At 44.8% G+C, this 17459-nt stretch overlaps 1 protein-coding gene across 2 annotated transcripts in view; it reads right to left on the bottom strand.

Moving 5' to 3' along the window:
• Nucleotides 1–17459, bottom strand: part of PHIP (PHIP subunit of CUL4-Ring ligase complex) — a 2061705-nt gene that overhangs the window by 1716601 nt on the left and 327645 nt on the right. For both annotated transcript variants that reach the window (XM_078648101.1, XM_078648100.1), the window contains exon 15: nt 8534–8668. In XM_078648101.1, the coding sequence (XP_078504227.1) occupies nt 8534–8668 (135 nt within the window). The remainder of the gene's footprint in view (nt 1–8533; nt 8669–17459) is intronic.

Here is a 17459-nt window from a genome sequence, read left to right on the forward strand (position 1 = left end):
TCCGCCCATGGCCTATTGGTGTATTACGCGCACAGCCGCCATGTGGTTTCAATTATCGTGCCCAGGCACGGGCGCGATAATTGAAACCACATGTCTCGCTGTGGCGCATGCACGCACACCACTCGGGGCATGTTCTTTTTTGGATCCATTTCACAGGGAAGCAACTAAATGAAAGAAGGAAAGAGGTTGTGAACCGTTTCTTCAATTTACGGTTTTCAGGGATGTCTGAAGTGAAAATTCCAAAGTACGGCTTTTCCCCAGCCGACAACCCAAAGTGTGTCTTCTTTTACCATAATTATGTTTTAATTATGTTGCCGCGTGAGTTTCACTTTTGCGTGCGCTTCTTACTACCATTTCAGACTGCTGAGACGACGGCTACAGTTCTCGCTTGCGAGAACGCGCTTTCAGCGCGTTCGTCGTAGGCGAGACCTAAAAAGCTGGGTGCAGCTGTAACTCTAGGTAGCCCAGAGAGCGGTGTTGCCGGATGGGGGGATTTCGAAGGACGATGACGAGGGAGAATACATTATTTAATTTGTCCTCGCCATCGTCTGTCAAAGTCCACCTGCACCCAGCCCACCGCTCTCACCTGCATGGGCCGCGGCTACCAAAGAGGATCTACGTTGCTCAGCGACAGGTATAAGACATAGCTGGATTGACAGTCTTTCGGGGTGTGATTTTCTCGGAAGACTCAAAGATGGCCTACAACCACAAATGCACCAGGTCTGTCCCGCAGTTCATACCACATTACAAGTTTACTGCACAGAGAAGGGAAACTGTGCTATTGACAAATTTGGTCTTTCCCATAAAAGTAATATTTGTAAATATGTATGCAGGGGTCATTGTTTTCTCACTCTGTAGATATTCAGGGTCAGCAAAATACGGGGTCGCCCAATTGCACCTCTATTACACACAAAATGTATCCCCCTTCATAAATAAAATGTAGTCCGACAGATACAGAATAACAATACTTAATGAATGCAATATTCGTAACGTCAGCCTCACTAAAAGTTCAATTTTTTGAATGGCTCCATAGCACCCCGGAATTTTGATGCTGCAGAAGGCGTTGAAGAGATTCAAAGAGTGTATTGTTAAGTAATGTGATCTACCATCAACATCAGTTATACATCCCTAACACTGGAGCCCTTGGAATACTGTGGGAGTAAACACCACTCTGGGAAGACCTGCGTGGGAAACACCCGACAGAGAGGTCATGCTCGAGATGGGGGCTAGCTAGGACCCTCTGCTCCAAAGCCCAGGCTTTTATGCTAGCTAGAGGAAAGTGTAACGCTCTTTCAGTTTCACTGTTTTTGTGTCGGAATCTTAGAATACGAGTCCTGGGGAACTGAGGAGAAAAGAAATGCTGTTAAATCAAAACTATAGACTACAGCTGAAGGAAAGAGGGAAGAGCGGAGTTAGACTACAGAATGGAGCATGAATGTGTCCACAAATCAGCTTTAATAACGGAAAGCGAACCAAGCAGACGGGACAGGCCACAGCAGCCTTGAAAACAAGGCTGCACACGAAGTGCAGAATGTAGCAGGTTCACAAAATACTAGACAGCTGTGCAGTGAAAGCGATTGCGAAAGCGATGGCTATTGTTAAAAAAAAAAACACGCCTATGAGTGGTGCATGCGCGCGCACCACAGCGTGATTTCAGTTATTGCGCCCATATCTGGGCACGATAATTGAAACCACATGGCCTTTGGTGCGCGTAACAGACACCAATAGGCCATGGGCGGAGCAATGCGCCCGCCTTTAGCCTATTGTGTGCTGTCTTTCATTACAAGACACACGCAAAGGCCAATAGCGTGGCAGAAAAGGAATCGCACACGCATGAGCGTTTGCGATTCCTAGGTCAGTGTTGAAACCCCGTTTTTCAGCTACTAAAGGTCTCGTGCTACGCACAGCACTACTAGGCACGAGACCTAAAAACGCTTCCACTTCAGTCAATAGGTCTTTTTAGTACTACCCCAAGGGCGCTGGACAGTATTTGCCTGCATTCCGACGATAAGTTCAGATGGACAAACTCATTGTGCTCAGGAGCCAAGCAAATAAATAAAGAGATTTGGGATCCGGATGCAGGACTTGGCCATAAGACATCAATAAGAGTAATGGAATCGGTTTCAGAAGATTATGATGTTTTACAGAAAGGAGGAGGAGTTCTGTAAACCAATGTTGGTGCGGCCAAGCGGGAGCTATGATGATCATACTGCAGGGCTCAGATTTCATCTTAATGAGCAGCCTTAGCAGGAGTGGAATCAGAGGAAAAGCATAGGCAGAGATGCCAGACCATGCCATTGAAAATGCATTCGTGATGGTGATTCCAGCTTACGAAGAACTGTCATTTCTTTTTTGGATTAAGATGCTGTTGAGAGTGGCTTGATCCAGTTCCCATTCATGACAATGCCTTTAGCCTGCTTAGAGTGTCTGCAGTGAGGTTTTGGTTGATGAGAAAATGTTCTGCCCTTAGGAACACTTGGTTGCCAATTGCTCATTCCCAGATACACTGGTGTGATCTTGTGCTGCCCTGTTTGTTGATGTTTGTTGATGTAGTGCATCGTGGTGGTGTCGTCCGTTTGAACGAGCACCGCTGAGTTCATTATTCTTGGTAGTAACGCTTAGAAGGCCATATGGACAAGTTAATGTGAAGGAGGCGTTGTGGCTTTTGCCACTGACCAGCAAGTCTTGAAGGAAAGCTCCCCATCCGTCGAGGGAAGCATCAGTAGTGATGACCAAAGAATATTGGTGGGTTTAGAAAGGAGAGACCGAATGAAATATTTTTTCATTGAGTCCACCATGAGATGGCTTTGACCATGGCTGGTGTGATGGTGAGTAGATCGTCTTAAGATCCCTCTGCTTGTAGTCACTGTTATCTGGTTCCTCTTGGAGAGAGAGGTAGCATCCTTAAGGGACTAGAGGGAAGCAGGTGGACATCATCCCTAGGAGGGATTTGTAACAGCGTACTGAAAGAAATCTCTTTGTGTTAGTTCTGCTAGACAGATTAGTTTAAATTGCCTCTCGACATATTTATTTTATTTATTTATCGAACTTGTATGGTGCAATAGCTACCCTGAGGGTTTCCCGGCGCCCTGGATCCGTACTCCGCCATGAGGAGACCTTAGTCAATACAAATTTATTGGTTAAATAGCCAGGTCTTAACGCCTTTCCGGAATTTTCTGTAGCTCGGTTCCAGTCGCAATGGCAATGGGAGCGAATTCCAAAGAGTCGGAGCCAGGCAAGCGAAAGAGCGGCCGCCCATTCGCGCTCGCTTAAATCTAGGGACAACAAACCTTGCCTGATTTAAAGAACGAAGGTTACGGGACGAGATGTATTTTTGGACCTAGCCTGCGGCTTCCCCCGTGTTTATTCTGAACATAAAACATAGTGCTTTAAATTTCGATAAGTTGCCCATCTTAAGCCAATGTAAGTTGTGTAGATGTTCAGAGATATGCGCCCGCTTAGGAAGGCGGAGAAGTACCCTGGCTGCCGCCTTGTGGATGACCTACAACCGACGTGTGATCTCTTTGTTAGTACCTAGATATAGGATATTCCCATAATCTAGTCTTGAGCCAATGAGAGCCTGGACTACTGTCTTTTGCGCCCCTTCAGGAAGCTGCCAAAGAATTTTCCTCAGCCATTTTAGAATGGCAAAGCAAATGGGGGCAATTTTAGCAGCTTGTTGTCGCATAGACAGTTTGTTGTCAATTACAATACCCAAATTGGGAACAGATTGAACAGTGAGCGGGGTAAAGGGAGGGCAAAATATTGAAGGTGTTATTTTTGGAAAAAACCTGGAATGATCTGGTGGACAAAAAATGTTCTAACCATTTCAGAGCTGTACTTCTCACCCCTATCCCTTCCAGAGTCTAGATCAATGTTCCATGGAAGATGGTGTCGAAGGAGGCACTCAGGTCTAATAAAATGAGTGCCACCGTACCACCCTCATCCAGTGCTTGATGAATAGTTTGTCACTTCTAATAGTGTGGATTCGGTGGAATATCCCGCTCTGAAACCCGACTGAGATGGATGCAGCAGCCTGTTGGTATTAACAAATTCCGCTAGTTGTCTATTCACATGTTTTTCCATGGTTTTAGAGAAGATTGGGAGGAGGGAGACAGGGCGAAAATTCGAGAAGATCTCTGGATCTCCATTCGCTTTCTTGAGTAGTGGTACAACCGTAGCGTGTTTCCAGGTCTCTGGTACCACTGCTTCACCCAGTGATGCATTTAGCAGCGTTCTAATTTCGCTTAGGATGCTTGGGTCAAGTTGTTTTAGTACGTGAGCTGGAATGGGGTCATTAGGTGATCCGGATTTAATGCTATGTAAAATCTCCGTGAAAGAGGTGGGATCTAATGGATTCCAATTGGTAAGCAAGTTCCTAGATGGATCTTCCGGCTCATTGGATCTGCTAGGAGTTGGGATCGATGTTGAAATAGGACTCAAGTCATCAGATTCCCTCAAGTCCGAGTAAATTTGAGATATTTTCTCATTAAAATAGTTCGCAAGAAGTTTGCATTTTGTGGTGGACAGTGTAGGAGGTTCAGGTTGATATGCTGGGCCAGCTAAATCCTTTATTACTTTAAAAACAGTTCTAGGGTTATTTTGTGCCTCCAGAATGTTTTTCTGTATAAAATCTGCCAAGATAGACATGCTCTGCTGAGCGTTGTGTTGAGCATTGCTCCTAGGAAGGTAATAGGCTTTAAAGGATGGAAGACTGACTTTTCTGGATTTAGAGTTGGGCCTGATTCCCTGAACGGTGTTGTGCAGGCTGCTGTGGATGCCGGAGCAGCACACATGGACAGTGCATTGACCATCCAATCGCCCAACTACGAAAACACTAGGTGTCTGCTTTCTGAGAAAGGCTGCCAGGGAGGACCTGGCATGGCAGTTCGGGCTGGACTGTTCCCATGGGCAGGATCAAGACTAATTTGCATATGGCTGGGTCTAAACTGGAATGTCGTGCACAAAACAATAGATTCAACTCAGATCTGTAACGGGATGAATGTTCGATTTGTTCAGCATTCAGTCCATCACCTATTTTTTTTTTGTTGCATCTGCCGCTCTAAGTGGGATGGGTATGCGCAGACGAGGGTCCCGTGCTCGCTACGCCACCAGATTCAAGCTAGCCTGGCTGATATGGGGTGATATCCTGAAACAGATCCCTTGATGCTTTTATCTGGTCCAGGGAGGACATGGGCTGGCAGTTTGGGCTGGACTTTTCTCATGGGGAGCAGGTTCAAGACTGATTTGATTAGGGCTGGGCCTAAACTGGAATGGTGTGGTGTGAAAAAGAAATTATGGATTTCACCCAGATCTGTGACTGGGGGCGAATGTACGATTTGCTCCGCATTTTGTCAATCATATGTACTTTTTGCATTCATGACTTTAAAGCCCTCTTCCCAGAGGTGGGCATAGTTCTTACGGTTTACCTAAATGGTTCCTTAAAATTGTAAAGGAAGCAGACTGTTTGCGCAGGAATCATAGGTAAGTCAAAACGTTTTGCTGCTTCCTAGAATAAATTGTGGAACCCACCAATATCCTTTGGTGGAGAACCAACAGGGATTGGAGAGGGAGCTGATGGTTTGGAAATTAAATCATCCTATCCTTGGTGTGGGTTGTGGTTTTTACCCTACTCATGATCATCATTTGAAGTAGCAGGATCTTAGAAAAAAAGCAGTCTGCGGTGAATGGCATAAAGACGTGGGCAGCAAAAGTGGAGTTTACCGTGGAGTAGATGGAAGGATGGACGTCGTTGACGCTGGTTGAGTGGCTGGCACTGTGGAAGCAGAAGATTGAGGACAACTGTTCCTATAGTCGGACAACAATTGCAAGTCAGTGAGGAGTGGGGAGGGCATGCAAACCATTTCCTCCCGATATTGCTGTTGATATTGGACCTGGGGGACATATTAGCTCGGACGTTCATACTGACCCCCTCCAACCCCCCACCACCCCCGTCAGTGGTTCTTTACATGCAGCTCTGATGGGCTGTGCGCATATCCGTAAGTCATCATCATCAGAGGCAGCTCTGATGGGCTGTGCGCATATCCGTAAGTTTCATCATCAGAGGACTGTTCTTCATACAGCTGTGAGGGGCGCAATGGTGGCACCCTACTAGAACATGTGTGCTCAAAGGTCAAATGCCTCAGTCTGTCCTGTCTTAATTATTTCAGCTTTTCCTTTTGTTGACGGGATTGTCCACGGCTTGGTTGGAGGAGGAGCCAACGGAGAGGTGACCAATGCCATCGAAACCATGGTGGTCATCAACGGAGGTTATGTCGACAACGTTGGCAAAGTGAAGTCATCGATGGAGCCAGTGTCTTTGACTACGACAATGCAGATACCACATTTAGCATCGACGGTTTATTTAGACGGCTCGTTGCCAAGGATCTCATGGAATCCTGCATGGAAGGACTGCCAATGGTGCAGATTTCTTCATTGTCGACATGGAGTTAGTCAACGCTAAGTCTCTCATCAGTGGCCTGTCAGAAGGCAGTACTAAAGAGGGCTTCTTGAATGAACATCACACCTGAGGAGGTGGTGTAGGCAGTTCAGATATGTTTTTTTTGTTGTCTACTTGTATCACTATGTCGCTTTTTTATCTTGTTTACCTCTCTGGGAGGGGATGTAGAAAGGTTGTGCCAGTTTTGTTTTTAGACTTTTTAGAGGTCGCTCAAGGGAAGAGTAAGAGTGAGGAGATGTCTTCCCCTTTGTCCAGTTTCACGCCAGAGCAGGGGCTGAGTGCCCCTGCAACCGGTTTGAACTGGGGTATGCACAGGGACACCAGGTGTGCCCCCAGCACTGTCTGAAAAGCATTCACGTAATGCTCCCGCCCAGCCCCAATACACTAAAGCCTGTCTGGGGAGGTGGTTACACATGCCGGAGTTTCGTCCAGCAGCTGGAGGTCAGACTCGTCTTCTCCCTTTAGAAGCAGGACCCGTCTGGGGGGTGGGGGGGGGTGGGGGGGGGGGGCTTTGGTAGGATTCCAAAGTGTTTGACACCAAGCACAACGTGTTTTGATGCAGCCATTCCAAAGTTAGCATTTTCCACGAGGTTATAATGCACTTAAAGAGTATATGGAATGGCTGTATCACAAACAGCCACAGAGAAGTGATTCCGAAAGCTGCAGAGGGACTCAGCTCATGCTTGGGCACCCTCTCACACAAAACCAAGCACTCTGCCTTCAGGATTGTCAAGGCCTGCCATAGGAGTGACTTATAGGTCTGTATTAAAAGGTCGATATAGGTAGCCTATATCTTAGTAAGGGGTGCGAGCACCACCATACCCAGGCTGCCGTAGACCTGTGGTGCCATTTTGGAAGGCTTCCCAGGGGTGGCATAATACCTGCTTCAGCCCCTGGTAGGCCTCTGGGGTACCTATGCCCTTGGTACAGAAGGTACCATATACTAGAGACTCACAAGGGTAACCCAGTAACCAATCTGGAGTGTACCTAAAGCACATGCAATCAATTTAGAGAGGAAGCAGCTAGGCTGGGGTCCTGGTTAGCAGGGCCCCAGCCAGACTTAGGTCGACAAACTAGTGAAACACCAGCAAAAAGTGAGGGTAACCATAGTAAGCAGATCTTACTCTCCTACACTTACTTGCTCGCTTTAAGCTTCTGCTGCCATAAGAGCAGATGCCCCTCACTGTCTTTCAAAGTTTTATTAGAGACAGTGCGACAATTTGCATTCTTTGGCCTTATGGTCAGATTAAAGCCAATATATAAAGTCTTTGTGAGGGTCATCAGTGTGGAGCAGATTTTCTTAGAACAGGTATCACAGGCCTTGAAAAAGCTCTTTCTCTCCTTTTCAGACATGTCTGAGTAATGAACAAATATAGACTCAAGATGAAGAGATTAGCAGTCTATAACCATATATCAGCAAGAAAAAAGGTGTTTATATGCTTAACCAAGGTTTTTAATGAAGAAACTGGGCAGAGATCAGTGGAGACTACATAGAAAGACGTGCAGTAGAAAGTCTGAGAGACTGGAGCTTCTCACAGAAGTGTTCTAGAGGGCAGGGCAACATGATTAGTTCAAACCTACGTTTGGTCTCTTTTTTTAACAATAACTATGATATATTAGAAAACTAAAGGCCTAGGGCCTTTCTAGTCTATGTTCAACTTTGCATTGCTATTACAATGTGCCATGGGACTCATCTCGACGATGGGGAATGAGTAAAGCATGTGCATCTATGAAAGTTCCAACACTGGAGTAGTTATAACTTTCAAAGCAAGGATTTTCTGAATCAAGCAGACAGAATAAATAGTTAGAACTAAATTGGAAGAAAGTCAAACCTGACCCAAAGTGACACATGAACCACTTGCAATACAATACAAATCATGTCTAAAAAGGTCTAAGGATCATTTTGATAATACATTTTCACTGCATTACATTCATAATCTTGTCTACAGCAAATTGTCCACAGCACGTTCTAAAACAGAAACATGGAAGCCAGAAATAACTAGTTTTATTTTTCCTTCTATTAGGTACCCAACCCCTTACTCAAAGATCATTAAAATAAGCTTCATATATTACCATATTGAAATAGGAGCGTATTTTCACCCCTCTTGCCAAATCCCAAACAATGACATTTCCATCATGACCTGCGGAGAAGAGGAGTCTAGGATCAAAAGGATGTGATTCCAGTACGAACACCTCATCTTCATGTCCCTGAAATACATTTAAAAAACTAAATAAATGTAAACATATTTGCTGACTGAATGACCCATTCAATTCTTAACTCTACATTGACAGCTTTATAAATTGCAAAATATAGATTCAGAGCAAAAATATGAAAGTAAAACTGAACAGGCATAAATACTAAATGTAATAAATGGCTGTGCTATTATCATCGGGTACATCCTAAAGTCAGCGTAAGCCATGTCAAATTAATAAAAAGGTTAGAAATGCAGAGTTGCACCTCTTTTACAATCAGACCTATCGGTTCTAATGTCAAAGAGGAGATTATAAAACCTCCAGAAATAGAAAGGTAAAGGGCTTGGCTATGTCTCTGATTCTCTGAAGCTTTATGAATAACTGAAAAAAAGATCAGAAAGACATTACATGTTTTGAGTTCTAGAGGATCAACTTCTGCACTGAATGCTAAATTGTAACCACTTCTGCATTGAGCTTGCGGTCACATTTATTAAGATGCAGGCTGTGCACTGAGCAGAACAACCATTCTATTGGTGTGTATTAAATAAGCAAATAGGAGTCAGAAAACAAAGGTCAACTCCCTTGCCTGGCAAATCTTGCCTGTGAGGGCATTTTGGAAGAGGAGGTGAAGATTCTACTCTGCAGCAAGAACCATAGACCTCATAAGAAGGGGCAAGGAGCAAGCAAAATTTGGCTTTCATAGAGTATGAGAATCGGAGATCAGGGCCCGAGTGCCGCAAAGGAAAAGCAGGGGAAGATTCAACTGGCAATCATAGCTCTATCAAAGCTAGTGGATGTGTGGTGGGAACTCTAGATGGGGTAGGAAAATTAAGCAAGAAAGAATGCATTGCATTCCTCACTGCCACAGATCTAAGACACGTACTATGGAATAATAAATCGTTATAGACAAAGGTAGCCCTAGGTTAGTAAACAAACTTCTGTCCCAGAAATGATGATGAAGAAAACTGATGAAGGTGCCCATCATTCATGGTCACCAACAAACTCCTAAATGAAGTGGCCCAGGACTAACTTCCACGCCACCAGGAAGCCTTCTGTGTGGCATCACAGACATAAGGGAAGGCCTTGAAGAAGTGCCTAGTACCACCCAGATCCTTCCCCAGGATCGGATGGATAGGTGGGCTATCACTGCCTTTAGCTTCTCCATAGCTAAGGCCAACAGAACAATCCAGTTTTTCAAGTGGTTGGTTCGGAGGGAGGTTGGGAGCAAGGAAGGAGAAGCAGCTCAGCTACTCTCACCATCCCTCCCACTTTAGAGATGGTTAATTTCCTACTTTGCTTAATTTGTAAAACAACATGTGTCAGTGCCAACGTTTTTACTCGGAAGCCCACTGCCAGCTCTGCTGAATGTCGAGTTACTGAATACCGGTGTAGGCTTTATTCCATCTCGTGGCTCTTTCATTCACTACTCAACACTCCTTGACGCTTTATCTTCACTCATAAGTTATTTTTTCATATCTGCTTTCCGATTTCTCACGGTTTTTGCATCTTTCACTGTATTATTCTTTACCCTTTTCTATGATTCTCACTCTTGTTCTGGTAGAAAGATGGTGAATGAAAAGCAAGGCCTCAAAAATATGTACTAGTGGGTCTCACCTGCCTCCATCAGCTCAAATTCAGCACTGGCTTGGACAGCTCCTTTGTCTTACAATCTTTCTCTGTCCCAAAAAGCACAGTGAGGGAGTTGTGTGTGTGTGTTCCAGCAAGAGACAGATACTTTTCAGATTTTTTCAAAGCCTGAGAAAGGAGTGTCTTGATCTTTGCAGGGGCACAAACAACTCCTTCGTCTCCCAATGCTTACAGAGAAACATCGCAAGATGGATGGTTTTGTCTGTTCAACAGCAAGGTGCCAGGTGCAGTTTGGATTTTTTCCTAACCGAAGAAAATAGACATCTTCCATATGTGTACTTTAGGCATACTTGCAATTTGTGCGGGATAAAGGTGTAAAACAAATGGGAGACGTCAGAAAAAACTCTCAAGTAGCACTTCCAGATGACAGTATCCATCTTAAAAAGTCATGGGTGTGGAAGTAAATCAAGCAAACTATACATCAGTATCTGCTAGTCACATCTGTTGTCTGGGGCTCTTTTCCAAGTCTGCATCTTAATGTTCCACTGAAGTATGACCAACACAAAATCTAATGTGGCCACAGCCACAAAACCATATGTTAATGTTAATGTTAATTGCATTTATAAAGCGCTGCTGCTACCAAAAGATGTCCAGGCGCTGGGTAAAGTGCCTACTGAGGGAGATTAGGAGGTTGATACTAAATACACCTAATTGGTGAAAAGCCATATTTTTAAGGCCTTCCTGAAGGCCGTCAGGTTGGTCAAGTGTCTTAGAGGCAGAGGGAGGGAATTCCAGGCTATGGCTGCATTAGCGATAAAGCTTCTGCTGCCCCAATTGGCTTTCTTCGTCCGGGGTGTAACAACCAATTTGGCCTCCGAAGAACGGAGTGTTCTTTTAGGTGAGTACCATTGGAAGTGTTGTTTTAGGAATTTTGGTCCTCTTCCGTGCAGTGTTTTGAAGACCAAACAAGGCCTTAAACTTAGTTTGCTTCCTCATGGTCAGCCAGTGTAGCCTTCTGATTGAACCTGAGATCGATGCATATTTAGGTATTCCAGTAAGAAGTCTGGCCGCTGAGTTCTGGAGAATTTGTAGTTTATTCATTTGGCCTTCTTGTAACTTGAGGTAAAGACCGTTACAGTAGTCTAATTTAGACATTACTAGTGCAGTTATTAGAGTTTGTTGTGCCTCTTTAGGAATTAGAGGCATAATTTTTGTTTCAGGCTCTAAGAGTGAACGAGGTGGAGGATGCCACAGAGTTCACCTGATCCTTGAAACTGAGTGTGTCATCGATCCAAATTCCCAGGTTTTTCACCTTCCTGGTTGGGACTGGCAGATGTCCTAGTGAGTTTGGCCAACAGTTGGGTGTCCAAAAAGCTGGGTTGTTCCCAAATAGCATAACCTCAGTCTTACTGGAGTTTAACTTCAAGCAATTTTGTGCCACCCAGTTACCTATCTTATACATACAATCATGAAATCTGGCAGTGGTGTTGTGTGGTCGTTCTGGTTCAATAGTTACCACGATTTGGGTGTCATCGGCGTATGATGTTAAATTAAAACCATAGGATTTGATGAGGGAAGCAAGAGAGGACACAAACGTTAAAGAGTGTCGGGCTCAATGAAGACCCCTGTGGGACTCCACATGGTAGTGAGAAGGCGTCCGCCTCAAATTTGTCTAACTTGACAGTTTGGGTTCTTTCTAAGAGAAAGGATTTTAGAAGTTTTTGGGCATTGCCCTTGACTCCTATCTCATCTAATCGGTCCATCAGTACTGCATGGTGAACCGTATCAAATGCTGCTGACAGGTCCAGCATAATCAGGGCGGCCATGCCTCCTTGATCTAGAGCCGCTCTGATTTCTTCCGTGGACTTGATGAGCCGTTTCCATACTATGGCCTTCTCTAAAACCATATTGGGTGTGGTCGAGTGCCTGAGCAAGGTTGAGAAACTGGTTGAGTTGTTTATTCATATCTTTCTCTATTAGTTTTGCTGGGAGAGGAACTCTAGAAATAGGCCTGAAATTGTTTGGATCGTTAGAGTCCAAGTTAGGTTTTTTTTAATAGCGGCAAGATGGAAGCCTGTTTCCATTCCCTTGGAAAGTATCCTTCTTAATACATGAGGTTAAAGATAGAAGTGAGTTTGCATGCCACAGTGTACCCAGCTAGTTTTAATACCTCTATCGGGCATGGGTCATAGGGGGAGCCAGATTTAGTTTTAACCAGAAGATTGTAAGTGTCTCCTTCAGAGAGAGGACTGAAACTGGTAAATTCGAGATTAGATTTTTTTATTCGAGTCTGTCCTAATGCAGGCGTCGGGGTCAGATGTCATTTTCTTCCCGATATGTGGGCCATCGCTAGAATACAATTTATGAGAGCTTTGGGCTCACACTGAAGATCAAATGGAAGTACCTTGCACTGCATGTAATGCACACTTTCCACCATAAATCTCAAGAACTTGCTAAGTTTCTTTGAGATTAGACTGAAAGGAAAATGCTACTTACCAGTATGAATCTGTTCTTGGCATGTAGAGCTGTAGATTCGTATACTTGTGCATAGATCGCCATCTGGTGTTGGGCTCGGATGTTTGCACTTTGCTTTTGTCTTGGAAGAAATCTTTGTAGTCACGAGGTAGGTGACTCTTCCTTAGGACGATCAGTGTTAAAGTGCATATGTTCTCTGTGTAAATTGTGTTATGGATTTGTGTTTTCATGATTGGGTATTTGATTTACTTGTTAGTCCCTAGTAAAGTGCACTGAGTGTGCTAGGGCCTGTAAATAAAATGCTACTAGTGGGCATGCAGCACTGATTGTGCCACCCACTTGAGTAGCCCTAAAAGGTAACTCAGACCTGCCATTGCAGAGTCTGCGCGCAGTTTGTAACTGCCATGTCAACCTGGCCAGTGCACACACTTGCCAGTCCCTAACCTTCCCTTTTCTTACATGTCTGGCACCCCTAAGGTAGGCCCAAAGTACCCCTGTGGGCAGGATGCAGAGTATGTTTTTCACTATTGCAAGGCTACCTGTTCCCCATGGGACAGAATGGGAAGTTTGTTTATAAACTCTTATAAACATAACTGGCCCTGGGAAAATAAAATTGTGTCTGCCTGAACACAGAATCTAATGATGCATCTTTTAGTAAAGGTGATTTTTACATTCTGTGTTTGATGCCACTTTTAGGAAGTGGATATTTTCTTGCTCAGTCATCCTGTGTGCCTCTTCTGAAATGTGGATTGCCTGTCTGGGTTTTGGATGACAGATTGCTAGGAAGCAAGGGTGTTTCTAGAGACAGTGGTCCCTAGACAGTGCAAGTTAAGCGTAGAAAATAAATATAGACCAAATAGTTTCTATATTCTTTGTCCAGCCGGACAGAGTTTAATATGTAGTATATAGGTTTGTAGTCATTTATTCATACAGATTCAAGTGGGACACAGCCTATGTCCTACTACCACACATAGAACTATTTGACATACAGAAGGAGGGGTTCAGGCAAGGACAACATGGGGTTTGCATACCATATAACTTTGTGCAGGCTGATAAAGCAGAAACACACTATTGAGACATGTTCTATAATACAATCATATGCATATAGCGTGTACAGTGTCGACGGCGTTTCGATCCCAGTTTAAAAATAAAGGGATCATCCTCAGGACATTAAATTCATGCCTGTATAACATTGCATTATTGACTACAGTAGGACCGATGGGGCCACGGTATCTCGGTAAGGCCAAGAGGGTGATGGTACACCCAGTGACAATATTCGTCTAAGGTACAAGCTGGGGTTCAAAGGCAGAGCTCTACAGCTGAATTAGAGAAGAGTATGACCGCTACGAATTGAAGCGAGTGACGGTTAAGGTAGAACGGCGGCAATTTCCGACCGTGCACTTTGTGAGTTGGAGCCGTGAATGGGGTTCCATGTTGACAGTTGAGGCGATGCTCAGGGTGGCTCCAGATAGTCTAGGTAGGTCAGAAAAGGGCTAAATAGACCTGGGCTGCGATGGGGGAGGGAGAAGAGAGGGAGTAGATTTTTCCTCGCACCTCAAAGGGCCTGGTCTGCCTCAGACAATGCCGTCTCCACCCCCTGCCGGGAAATCACACAAGAGAAGGCAGAACTGGTTCTGGCTGGGCACAGACACCATCTGCCTAGTGGATCAAAGGATTTTTGGATACACATATTGTGGCCCAGACCCCGGAACTTTAGAACTCTTTTGGATCAAGAAGACTGTCAAGAAGAGGAGCTGGAGTAGCTGTGAGGAGGGACTACCACTTTGCTGTGTGCTTTTCTGTGTTGGCCTGCAGTGGCTGCTTCTGTCTTGGGCAGTGAAAGGACTGGACTGAACTTTCTGCAATCTACTTTTGTAAGTTTCTCCAAGGCCTTGAGGTAGAGCTTGCCCCCTGTTCAAGAAGTCTCAGGAAAAGCAAAGACTTCAAGCTCTTCTGCCCTCAGCCCTGGGGACTGTGTGTTTTGCGCTGCAACAGAAAAAAAGCAACTCCACGTCTACGACGCCACTGCCGACTCCGTGTCCTGAAGGCACCGCAGAGGGCACCGCCATAACGCGACCCTGGTCTCACTGACTAGGCCACCGAGCATGGATTTATGATATCCCTTGCGCCTATTTCTTATCGTAACTGTCTGCTCAACTTGTGTATATGCGCATGCTTTCGCAGTCCATTACTGTTGTCCAAATAGGACACTTTATGCCAGTTAATGTTCGTGGACACCTTCTCAAACTGAGATGTCATGTTTTGATAGATTCACTTTTGTATTAACCACGTGAATAGTTGCTGTTTTTATAATAGTCACAGTATTAAGATGTGGGGAACTTCCGCATTTGACTTCACCAAGTCAGTTGATTTTAACCATGCACACTCACTTTGTAAATATTGATGTTGTTTTTTGCTGTGCTTTTATGTCACTAATGTTAATTCACATCATGGCCCCCTCAACTATTGAACCAACCCCTGGCATGCCTTTAACGCTAGATTGAGTCTTTCCACCACCTCTAATGGGATGACCGTAACCGGCACGAATTGCTCACCATGTGCGCACGTCACGCTGACACTACGTCACTTTTATGCCCGTGGTGAGCTTTAAATAACCTCTGCATCTCTCCTACTGATCCCCTTGCAATCCACATGCGGGAGGAGAGTCTTCATTTAAGGTAAGCTGGACCGCAGCCTTGTTACTCAGATACCTTGTTCCCAAGCAATCAGCTCTTAGTCTCAATTGCGTCTCACACCTCCAGCCCCCTCCTCCATTCCCCCCGCCCCGTTTTGTTTAATTTTCCAGTGTACGACTTTCAACTTGGCATTAAATGCTCGATATATTCACAGGAACGCTCTCCATTACTTGCAGCATGGATAAGTGGAGCGTCCGTTCAGCCTCTATCATCAATTGCATAATTATACCCCCACTATTAGTATTGATTAGCCCTTTTATTTACAGATGAGGACCTGAACCGAGATTAGAGGTAATTACCTACCCCCGGCCCGCTACTCCTTGCGTGTAAGCCCTTAATAGTTTGAAATATGAATAATGGTCATGCTGATTTTAACTTGTGCACAACCCTCATGCAACCCTTTTATTTAGGTGTATCCCTTTGACACCTACCTTGGTTGCCGGCCCCTGTCCTGAAGAAGACCGGCAGGCTGAGGACCCAAACAGCCCTCTATGCCACAAGTCGGGTTGAAACGTCGACACCCACACAACTTGAGCCTGGACCACTAGCCCCCTGTTCCATCGTGCTAATAAACAACGATTGAAAACTTGTAAACAGTAATTGTATGTAAAGTGACAGTGTGGCCAGGCTAAGTAAGACTGAGATTGTATTATCAGTCCAACTATTACCGCCCAGGTCCAAGACGTAATTGGGTTGCCCCATTTTCATAATGGCTACTCCGGAGGTTCAACTCCACTGATGACGGGCTCAGAGTTATACATTTAGTGTTTATGTCTTTACAGAGTAAAGAGCCAGGTTGTAAGCCTATTTAGGCAAGTAAGGTGACGAGGGGAAGGGAGTTCCAGAGCTTAGCGGTTACCACCAAAACAGTTCTGCCTCTTCATTTTTCCTAACAAAATCAGCGGAGAATAACCAGATTGTCTGCCAAGCATACATTTCTGCTTAGAGTATACCACTGAAACATGGTTTTGTTTTGTCCAGGACTTGCATTATACAGGGCCTCATGAACAATGCACAATGCCTTAAACTAAATGAACTTCTTCGCTGGTAACCAGTAAAGATGAACTAAGACCTTTAGAGACCAACTGATGTTTCGAGATGCCTACGGTCAGTCTTGTTGCTGCATTCTGCACCATTTGTAGCTTGGTTTGTGCCATCTTGTTAATCTCGATTTAAAATGCATTGCAATAATCAAGCATGGATGACATAAGTGCTAGGGCTACCTGTTTGCGCGCATTAAGAGGAATGTACAGAAACACCATTTTCAGAGTTCTAATAATCTAGATGCAGGTTGCAACAGCATGGTTGACCTGAAGGTTCAATGACAAATCACTATTCAGGATTACTCCTAGATGAGTTGCTGATTCTGTGGGTGTAGGTAGTGCCCCAACATATCTGGCCACCATTTACAGCTCCATATAGTTAGTTGGCTCACATGGACCAGAACCTCTATCTTACCACTGTTGAGCTTCAGTTTCTGCCCATCCACGTGAAATGAAATGAAATGAAAAGACAATTTATAGAGCGCGATTGCTGCCCTGGGGCGTCCAAGCGCTACGATAAAAAATGGTGCTACCTACCAGACACAGTCGTCAGGGTGATTTAGTGATATGTAGTGAAGAGAAAGGTTTTAAGTTGTTTCCGAAAGGAAGGCAGATTGGGGTTAGACCCAAGTTGTATAGGAAGCGAGTTCCACAACTTGGCCGCGTTATAAGAAAACGACCTGCCCCCTGCTCTGGTTCTCTTAATTCGGCCACTGCCTTCATGCAATTGTTGAAATTTCCTGCAATGGCATCTGTGTCTTTCGCGACAGACACAATGATTTGTGTCATCAGCATAGGACACAGCCTGCAACCCAAATGAGAGTATTAGATTAACCAGTGAGGTGACAAAGATTGAATGATGTAGGGCCAAGGGATGAGCCTAGAGGGACTCCACATGGCAAGAAGAAAGGTTCGGATTTAAATTGGGTCACGTTAGCCCTCTGAGACCGGTCCATGGGAAAGGAGGTGAGCAGATTCAAAGCAACATCTTTTAATCCCAGTTCC

This window comes from Lissotriton helveticus, chromosome 6, assembly GCF_964261635.1.
Source record: "Lissotriton helveticus chromosome 6, aLisHel1.1, whole genome shotgun sequence".
NCBI classification, from domain to species: domain Eukaryota; kingdom Metazoa; phylum Chordata; class Amphibia; order Caudata; family Salamandridae; genus Lissotriton; species Lissotriton helveticus.